This window comes from Echinops telfairi, unplaced genomic scaffold (assembly GCF_000313985.2).
Source record: "Echinops telfairi isolate 266 unplaced genomic scaffold, ASM31398v2 ScPeMD7_25;HRSCAF=90, whole genome shotgun sequence".
In the NCBI taxonomy this organism is placed as follows: Eukaryota; Metazoa; Chordata; class Mammalia; order Afrosoricida; family Tenrecidae; genus Echinops; species Echinops telfairi.
Genome location: NW_022103922.1, coordinates 3,449,860 through 3,460,160, shown reverse-complemented (window position 1 = coordinate 3,460,160; position 10,301 = coordinate 3,449,860). Strand labels below are relative to the sequence as shown.

The following is a 10,301-nucleotide window of genomic DNA, read 5'->3' as shown; positions in this document are numbered from 1 at the left end:
CGCGGCGTGATGACGTCGGCGGACCTGGCGCGGCGTGATGACGTCGGCGGACCTGGCGCGGCGTGCTCCGCCTGCGCCGCCGAGAGGTGGACGCTTGGGTTCCGGCTCGTTTCTGGCTGCTGCGCTGCGGAGGAGGCGGGCGCTTCGGCCAGGATGTTCCAGGCGGATGGCGCTGAGGCTCAGGCGGAGGCAGCGGAGCCCGCGGAGGAGGCCTGTCCGGAGTTGGTGCCCATTGAGACGAAGCGCGGAGCGGAGGAGGACGGGGAGGGAAGCTCTGGCCCCGGCGCCAAGATCCCCGTCACGATTATCACCGGGTACTTAGGTAACTCACAGCCGGTCAGACAGGGAGCCGGGATTGGGGGGTCTCTCCCTAGGCACTCATGGCTCCGGGGTGGGGGCCGCTGGCCTCGCTGGGTCGGTGGCACGCAGACCCCGCTGCTCCCGATCCACCAGGCTTGCGTTTTGCCACGTGCCCTGGTTTTGCTGTTGGAAGCCAGGCCCGTCGCCCCGGCTCTTGTTGACCCCCTTAGAGAGTCGCGGCCCTTCCCGGCGTCCGGGCTCTGGGACACTCCAGTCCTGAGCACCCTCGGAGAGGCCCCTCCTTCGCACGAGCCGCGCCCCCCGACTGCGGTTCCTCGGGCAGTTTGGGGAATGATCCCCGTGCAAAGCGTGGCAAAGCTGGGGATGGACCCCCGCCTTCCCCGACGGCCTCAAACGGAGGCAGCTGGCGACAGGGGCTCCCCTGGGCCAGAGGTGGTCAACGGGGCCCACCTCCCCCAAAGGCTGTTTGCAGGCGCCCCTAGATTCTAGGGTCCAGACGCGCTTCCCTGGAGAAGTCTGAGAAGCACCATTTGAAAATCTTAACAGTTAGTGGAGAGGTTAGCATCAGTACAGAACTGTATTAACAAGGTCAGACCAATTTTAATGGAAGACAGTGATCAGTTTGGGGCAATAGCTCCGATCCTAGATGGCTGCTGGAGACACGGTGAACCTGGTGTGTTCACACTTCTTGTAAGGATCCATCAACTCTTTAGGGGAGGAGAAAGCCTGGTCTTTCTACCCAAGAGTGGCTGGTGGTTTCAAACTGCAGACTTCTTGGTTAGCAGCCTGCCACGTAAGCATTATGCCTCCAGGGTAAATCGCTAGTGTAGTTGTGTGCGTAGTTTCCAAGCACCTTCTCATTTGGTGATTCCCACTGCTGTTCAGAGGCTACTGAGAAGTTGAGCAACTCCCTTGTCCAGGCCACTTCCTTCAGTCTCGTTTCTCTGCCGCCTCCATTCTGCTCACGGTTGTAGTTTGGTGGCAGTTGAGACTGATCGCAAACCCATGCAAGAGAACGGAGCACCGGTACGAGCAGTATTCTTGGCCAACACCCTCATTCTAATGCACCCATTTTTTCCTTCCTTTTACATCGCCCAGCTTGTTTGTGGGTTGAAGCTACTCAAGAGGCCTCTCGGGGGCAGGCCTGACAGTATTGAGAATCCCACAGGGCAGTTGGATGGTACACACAGAATCGTCCAGACCACAGTTGTTCTTGTGTTCGAGCCCCTCGTTGCAGCCACTGTGCCAGTCCATCTCGTTGAGGGCTTCCTCTGCTTCAGCTGCCCCTCCCCTTTACCGAGCACGATGTCCTCCACCAGGGACTGGTCTCTCCTGATAAGTGTCCAAAGCGTGTGAGTTGAGTCTCTCCATCCTGGCTTCTAAGGAGCGGCTGACTACTTCTTCCAGGGCAGATTAGCTTGCTCTTTTGGCAGTCCGCGGCGCTCTCAGTGTTCTCTGCCGCACCGGCACTGAAAGGCATCCGTTCTTCTGCCGCCCTCCCTCTTCAGCGTCTCAGCTTCCACAGGCATGAGACAGCCAGGATTCTCCAAAAGCCTCCTAGCTGGTCTTGAGTCGTTTGCATTTAAAGTCTTCACAGTTTAGGCCCTAATGGGCTTTATGGGAAGGCGCCTAGGGGAGTTGTGGTTATGGGTAAGGCTGTGCCAGGTCAGCCGTTCGCAGTCACCAGCTGCTTTTCGAGAGAAAGATGGGCTTTCTGCCCCTGTGTAGAGTCCCAGCCTCGGGGACCCACAGGGGCAGGTCACCCTGCCCTCCAGGGCTGCTAAGAGTCAGCACCAACTTGATGGCAGGGAGTTCGGATCGTTGAGTTTGGGCTTTCTAAGTGTCTGTCCGATTGGGTCATGCCCTCCAGTCACTTCCGTTTCAGTTAAAACTAAATTCCTTAGCAGGAGTTACAAGGTCCCGTAGGATCTGGAAGGAGCCCTGGTGCCACTGCGTGTTACCTATTGGGCTGCTCACCTCAAGGTTGTCAGTTCAATCCTACCAGCAACTCCTCCAGTAAAGATTCTGTCTCACCACCCTATGCAGGGTTGCTTCGAGCTGGCAGCAGAGACCCGGACCTTCCCCAGGGTTTCAAAGCTGCACAAGCAGCAAGTGGGGGCGACGGGAAGAATCTGCTTGGAGTAGACGTTGGTTCTGTCATTTTGAAGAGAGGGGACATTCCCATAACCTGGGTGGGAGAGAGCGGGCCTGTTGTCCTGAAGTCAGTCAGGTGTAGTTTGCCACCTAGTGGGTGAAGTTAGTGTAACCACCTGACTGCCTCACCCTGTCTCAGCTCCCCCCACTCCTGGCGCTGAAAAGTCCGTTTGATGGATGCTTAGGCACACTGAGTGTAGCCGGGCTGCAGCGTGTCTGCTTTGTGTAGGGACTGGAAATAAAAGGCAGCTCCTTCTTTGTAAATGTCATGGACTAGACCTTGCATTCCATTGTCCAGGAAGCAGTGTCCGTTTCCTGATTTGTAACACCCCCTTAATAAAAAAATAAACTCACTGCCATCGAGTTGATTCTGACTCGCAGCCACCCTCGAGGGCAGGGTATACATACCCCTGTGGGTCTCTGAGACTGTAAATCTTTACGGGAGTAGAAAGCCTCATCTTTCTCCCTTAGGCTACCTGGTAGTTTCAAACTGCTGACCTTGAAGTTAGCAGCTCAGCGTATGACCCATGTTATTGTGTGTGAAGTTAAAAAGGAGGCTTATTATCTTTACCACCTGAGGTTGCAAACAAAACAGAACTGTGCCATCGAGGTCCAACTGGGAGGAGTGTTTGTCAATCTGTGTAAGACGTTACATCTACAGGAGACACTAACACTTTTCCAAGACTGCTTGGCCATTTCCTGCTTTAAGGAATCTTCTAGGGGGTCTAAGGTTCCCTTAGAACCTTCTGAGTCCCAATTCATTACAACGTGAAAAACGGGGAACATGGGGTTGCCCATGCGCTCTCTGCGCCTTTAACATTGATCTTTGGTTTTGTTACTTGAAACCACGTTCCAGGTGCTGGGAAGACCACGCTACTCAACTACATCTTGACTGAGCAGCACAGTAAAAGGATCGCTGTCATTTTGAATGAGTTTGGGGAAGGTAAGTACAATTCAGTGAAGACTTCAGCAGCCTACCGGGCAATCGCTTCCATTGACTGAAAACTGAAAACGTGTGGCTTTCAGCTGTGGACACTGGGCGCAGAGAACTGGGGGAAAGCGGCCACTTTCTACAAAGCTTCATTGCACACACCTGTGGCGTCCTGGAGTCAGATAGTGGACTTTTGTATTTGGTGTCCGTTTGAATGTAGAACAGAGCGGAAGTATGTTTTTTATGTGAAAGAAATCGCGATGGAAGGAACGATCTAAACATCTGAGAGGAAAGGGGTTTATTTGTTTGTTTATACTGATCCAAAGCTATTGCGATCCAGTCTGTGCTGACTGACCGTGGCCGTGAGAAAGAGGGTGCCGCCCCTCGTGTTTCCCAGGCTGCATCTCTACAGAACCGACCGCCGCGTCTTTCTTTCCCCTGCGTCTGTCTGCCGGTTTAATGAGAGGAGCCTGGTGGCGTCATGGAGGATACGTGCTGGGGTGCTAACTAACGGCAAGCTCCCCGGGTCGAACGCACCAGCCCCTCCTCAGGAGAGACTGAGTCTCAGAAACCTCCGGGCATCTACCCTGTCCTGTGGGATGGCTGACAGTCGGCACCGACTAGATGCCGTGAGTTTGGCGTGCTTGAGTTTAATAAGATGTCACTGGTCTCTAATGCCCTCCATTTAGGGAAAAGCTCACAGCAACTTGATTTCAGGAAAATGGAATGACATTCCTGAAGCTTAAAGTTGTAAAATTTCCCCCCTGAGAACTAGGAAGGTGCTTTTGTACTGATGGCATTGTGTGTTGCAACCTACAGAGAATATTTCGGAATATTTGCATTAGTGAAAATGCACACGTAACCTGCTAAGCAATCAAAACGAGTTTTCACCAAGAGCTAACCCTAGTGCTCCCCTGCAGGTGACTTCTGTCTTTGCCGTTGGACTAGCAAACGTCCACGGCCCTCAAGGCCATGCTGATGCACAGTCACCCTGTCACAGGGCAGGGTGGAACCACTCCTGTGGGTTTCCGAGACGGAAACGATTTATGGGAGTAGAAAGCCTGTCTTTCTCCCAAGGAGAGACTGGTGGTTTGAACTGCTGACCCTGTGAATCGCCGCCTAACACAGAACCACTGTACTGCCAGAGCTCCTTTTGGAAGAAAGAAAAGCGGAGATGACCCGGCCCTGGGATGCCAATCCGGAGGACACGAGAATGGTGGGAAGATAGGACATGGCCTTCCTGCCGTGAGACCAGTGTAGCAGGGGTTGCCCAGTGAATGCCAACGGGCCCTAGTGGAACATGGGATTAAGCAGTGGGCTGCTGACCCAAAGGTCAGTGGTTCAACCCCCCCGTGGCTCCAGGGGAGAGAGATGTAGCCTGAGAAACACAATGGGGTAGTGGTACCTCACCCGAAAGGGTGGGTCCCTCTGTGCCAGGGTGGGCCCGCCGAGTGGGAGGCGACCGACCACAGTCTGACCCGCTGTTTGTGGCCTGTCCTAGGGAGCGCTGTGGAGAAGGCCTTGGCCGTCAGCCAGGACGGCGAGCTCTACGAGGAGTGGCTGGAGCTGCGTAACGGCTGCCTCTGCTGCTCCGTCAAGTGAGGACCAGCCGCCCCTGCGTGTCTGCTGTCACCCTGCGCCTGGTGCCCTTCCTGCCCATGGTCTCGTGTTGTCACCCTGGCTTTCCGTTTGCTGTTCCCATCCGCTCTCACCCTGCCGTCCCCTCTACCCTTTGCGTCTGTCGTCGCTGTCTGCTGTCCCCTTCTGTGCCCATGTGCTGTCACCTGCTGCTCTGCTGTCCCTGCTTGCTGCTGGCGACTGCCGTCCTCATTTGGTTGTTGCTTTGTCGTCACTGTCTCCTGTTGCCTGCTGCTCTGCTGTCCCTGTCTGCTGCTGGCGACTGCTGTCCTGTCCACCGTCGCTGCTTGTGGCTGACATTTCAGGCGTGGGGGATTCCGTCCACACGTTCCCTGAGTCACAAAGCCCGCATCGCCGTGGTTTCACACAGGAAGCAGACTTGCTGGAATGTGTTTCCTCGCAGTGTTTGCCGCTCTTCGCGTTACTGTTTCTACCTGCCCTGGCTTCGCAGGTGCCCTGAGCCAGTTCGTCTCTGATGGCAAGGCTGACACAATGTGCCCTCTGCCTCTGTGACCATGTCACGCAGCAAGGGGAGACGTGGGCCCTCGCCCTCTGTCTGTACGGACTGCCTCCCAGAGCCAATGAGCCCTTCCCAGGGGCAGTGTTTCCCTCAGAACCTCGACTCACGCCTGACACCTAGTGGTCACTCAGGTCCTTGCTGGGTGCATTTTGAGAAGCGTGCTGGTCACTCTACCCAGTCTGGCAGTGACTGACCGCCCCGGACTGCTGTCCGTGTTCCCGGAGGTTGAGTCACCCTCCGAGTGTCTGCACCCAACGTGCCCGAGGGGCTCGGATGGGAACCGCCTGGTTTTCACACCAAACGGCCACCCAGGCACTTTTATTGCCCTTAAAAATAAAAGTCCCACACCTTTTACGCTCGACTTTCCCCAAGCCCCTCCCCCCATCCTGGCAGCCCCCTCCCTGTGGCGGGGGCCAGTTCCTCTGGCCTCTTCATAGCCACGGGGATGCAGTGCGGCGTGTGGCTCTGCAGGTTCGTGCGCTTTCTCATGGCTGCTGGGCTCCGGCACGTGCTTGGCGGCTGCTCCACACAGCAGTGCTGACAACGCTGGCCTCGCGGCATCTGCTTCCCTCAGAGTGCAGTTAGCGGGTCAGCTGGGGATTCTGTGTGGGGACCCGCCCAACTGCCCCATGCCCTCTCTCTTCCCGTCCAGCAGTGGGTGGACATGCCCAACATCCTCTCAAGCTCTGGTTCTCGCCCTCGGTGGGGGTGAGGTCTCATGACTGCCTTCAGCCACTTGCATCTCTTTGAAGCTCTGTCTTTCCAAGCCCTTTGCCCATTTTCCGTGGGTGGTTTGGATCCTTGTTGCGAGTCCTACAAAAATCAAAATTCAATCTCACTGCCATCGAGTCGAATCCGACTCACAGCGACCCTATAGGGCAGGGTAGAACTGCCTCTGCAGTTCTGAGACTGTCACTCTTAGGGAGCAGAAAGCCTCATCTTTCTCCTGAAGAGTGGCTGGTGGTTTCGAACTGCTGACCTTGCAGTGAGCAGCCCAACACATAACCACTACGCCACCAAAACTCCTGTGAATTCTGAGTTCTTTTTATATTCTGCTCACTAGACCCACGGGGCAGCTCACCGAGCACCCCCAGTGGTTGGCACCCTCTGATGCACAGAGCCTGACATAGCGGTCAAGTCCAGCTTGGGCATGTCCCTCTTTGTCACAGCCCTTTTGCCAGTCACTCCACAGAGGGGTCACCGAGGTGCACCCACTTCCCCCTGAGCTTGTTTTTGTTGTGACCCCTTTCTGACTGACTGTGTGCACAGTGGGAGGATCCCTGGGTGTCCGCATGTCCATGTACCATGAGTGGAACAGACAGTGCCTGGTCCCGTGCAGGGGGCGTGGCAGCCTCGGACCGACCGTCCTTGACAACCCAGGCGCCACCCAGGAAGGATTTCTTCACTTTAGATGCTCCTGTAAGAGACCCGGGAAGTTAGCCCGGCATCCTCACTCAGACGGGCGGCTGAGTGGAAAGGTGTGGCCGCTGACACGGGCACAGGTTCACTGTGAACACAACACACTGGGACGGGTCCCTGAGATCAGCGGTGGCTGCAGACAAACTCTCTCAATAGAAGCATGTCTCAGTCTCCTGATGGTACCTTTTTAAACAGAAGGTTCAATGGAGCCTGTGGCTGCCGAGAGGAGCTCCTGGGCCCATTCAGTCCCAGGCAGCACGGGCAGCCTGCTCAGGTGCTGGCGACCGTGTGTGTGGTCTCCAGAGGGGCCGTGACTAGGCTGATTAGGAAGACGCTGTAAGGACAGTGCAGCCTCCGTTGATGGAAAGAAGCCCAGGAAAGTTGCACCAGGGGGCTTGCATCCCTCACGACGGCACACCTCCTTTTCCAGGGACGGCAGGAGCCCCCGGCCTTGCTCTCACCTCCCCCTAACCCACCCCGCCGCCACGCCCAAGACTTCTTTTCCTCCCAGACTCAAGAGCCTTTCAGAGGACCTGAGTCTGGTTCCTCAGTGATGCCAAGGCTGCTCTCCGGCTGTGGTGGAAATGGACTTGGGCAGAATTCTCGGGGCAGGTCTAAGAGAGACCGCTGTCAGAGGACACATAGATGGTGGGCTGGGTGTGCGGGAAGCCGAGGTGCTTCCTGTGTAGAGCTTTTTGTCTAGACAGGGTTTCCGTGATTTGGCTGCCATACCTCTGGACTCACCCTTGTAGACCGGGGGTGGGGGGTGGGGGCTTGGTGAGGGTGTCCTGACCATGGCCTTGAACTACGAGGATGCATCAGGGTTGTCATCATTGGAGCCCGATTCTTCTCCTTTCCTAAAGCTAAAGCTATTCAAATAGCAGATAATCGCTTTGGCAAGTAAATTTAAATCCTCCTGCTCTTAGTTTTAACAGCAGTTTAGCCATGAGCTCATCGCAGACGTGACGCTTGCTAAGCCGCAGCCTGTCTGCATTGGGTGGCCGACGGGGAGCGGCAGTCCGCTGGAGGCGCAGTGCCTTCTCATGACTGCAGATGATGTTGTCTAGAGTGACTGCATGTATCAAAGTAATGTTTGTGACAATCACTTTAAGATGCTCATTGTGTTTGGGTGTTTTCTAGGGACAATGGCCTTCGAGCTATAGAGAATCTCATGCAGAAGAAGGGGAAGTTTGATTACATCTTGCTAGAAACCACTGGACTAGCAGATCCCGGTAAGAGACTAAGTTATGAACAGTGAGGATTTATTCTTGGACATTCAGAAATAGAGATACTAGAGAAGTATGTACATTACCAGAGCTCTACTTTAGATTTTTAACAAGCGGGAAAAGACTTAAGTTGTCACGTTTTCTTTATGGTCAACACGCTGTGGACGGCCAGAAGAAAATGAAGACTGACTCTGTCTTGGGAGAAGCACAGCCAGAAGGCTCCTGAGAGGCAAGGTTGACAAGACGTGGTCTCACCGACGTGGGGCTTGTCCTCAGGAGAGACCCGTCCCTGGGAAGGACATCGGGCGTGGTGAAGTTGAAAGGTGGTGAGAATGAGGAAGACCTGCGACGAGATGGGCTCACACCTAAGAACAGTTGGGAGGACGGTGGGAAGAGGACCTGCTTGATGCGGGTGGAGGATGGCAGACCTCAGTTACATACTGTCCCATCGCGGGAGCAGAAAGGGACCCGCAACAGCAGGAACCTGGAGGGTTACCACAGCCGGGCAGTCGCTGTTGACTCCCTGGCTCCAGAGATGAGGGAGTTGAGACTCCTGCAGTTTGTGCGGCCTGCGCTCTTCGACATCACCGGCTTTCCAGCATGGACTTCTGCCGGCATCCCTGACTGCCCTGCCCACTGGCTCTCGTGCCCACACCACTCACAAAACCCAAGACGTTCGAGCCCAGGCCTGCAGCACTGCGCCCTTCCTCTCTCTCGCTGCCCTCCGCTTACCAAGCAGGCTGCCCTTCTCCTGACCACGGGTCCAGCGTACATGAAAAGTCCTCCACCCTTCCTCTGAGGGGCGTTCTGGCCGCACTTCTTCCAGGACAGATGTGCTTGTCCTTCTGGCCGTCCGTGGCCCTGTCCACGTTCTTCACCGGCACCGTCCTTCCGATGGAGGTGGACGTGAGCGAGACGGGCTTTCTGCTCCTCACCGAGGCCCCCATTCTTCTTCGGTCTTCTTATCCAGTGTCCGACGTTCACATGCTTGTGAGGTGACTGACCACCCGGGGGATGTTGGGGGCGAAAACCCAGCCCCTCCCTGTCTCACTGCGAACTCGGCAGGCTGTTCTGGGGTCTCTCTCAGGCTCTAATCACCCGGGGCTCCTCCTCCTTGTTTCCAGTCTTTGCTCCCTCGGGAAGGATTCGGAAGGGCTGTGCCCTCTGGGGAGGGAGTGCCTGGATCTGCCTTTCCTTCTGTCTGCTCGGTTTGTCCTGTTGGGCTCTGCAGAAGGCAGGCTGTGTGAGCTCCTCAGGCCTTAGCAGCCCGGGTGTCACAGCGACATTAGGGCTTGGGCATTCCTGCGTGGCCAGGGGCCTGCCAGGACATGGTGCGTGTGCCAGCAGCATCTCCGGGCTCACCTACAGCATGCCTTCAGCAAGCCAGCCCACACCTACTGCTGCCTGCTCCTACCAATGCTAGTCAGACCTGCCCCAGGTCCCTGGGTCCATCTCTCTCCCGTGGAACAGTTGGTGGGTTCACCTGCCCACCTTTCCAGTGAGCAAGTGGGGGCTTTAACCTCTGGACCACCGGGGCTCATTTCCCCCCACTGGGACAGCCCCCGCTCAGAAAGACTCCGTGCACTCGAACCCATTCCGACACTTAGTCACCCTTCAGCACAGGATAGAACTGCCCCTGTAGGTTTCTCAGACTAACTCTTTACAGGAGTAGAAAGCCTCATCTTTCTCCTGTGGAGCTGGCTGGTGGATTTGAACCGTTGACCTTGCAGTTAGCAGCCCCGTGCTTTACGACTGCACCACTAGGGCTCCTTAGGTTGAGGGTGGGGGCGCAGAACAGCCCAGACTCAGCCGCTGACCAGCTTCCTGCTCCTGTGTTGTTTCCTCCTGGCCAAGCCCTGCCCTTCCCTGTGCAGCCTGGACGGTCTCCGACCAGAGAGGTACCGCCCTGGGTACAGCGGCGCCAGCCACCCTTGACTGGAGTTCAGGACGGACACGTGCTGCTCCCTGCAGGCCTCGCCATCCCTGGTCTGACGGACTCGGGGGACGGGGCAGTCAGGTTGTAACAGTGGTCAGGGACTCACACCGGGAAGACGCTGAGGGCTGTACTTTCAAAGATCACAGGAGCTGGACA

General features: G+C 56.2%; 1 protein-coding gene across 2 annotated transcripts in view; it reads left to right on the top strand.

The window, feature by feature from the left end:
* The first annotated feature begins 134 nt into the window (after positions 1–134).
* Positions 135–10,301, top strand: part of CBWD1 (COBW domain containing 1) — a 29,815-nt gene continuing 19,648 nt past the window's right edge. The window contains exons 1-4 of one of the 2 annotated variants that reach the window (XM_004714544.3): positions 135–322; positions 3,332–3,418; positions 4,908–5,004; positions 8,124–8,215. In XM_004714544.3, coding sequence (XP_004714601.2) covers positions 154–322; positions 3,332–3,418; positions 4,908–5,004; positions 8,124–8,215 — 445 coding nt within the window. In that variant the 5' untranslated portion in view covers positions 135–153. The remainder of the gene's footprint in view (positions 323–3,331; positions 3,419–4,907; positions 5,005–8,123; positions 8,216–10,301) is intronic. The other variant, XM_045289241.1, reaches the window with a different exon arrangement.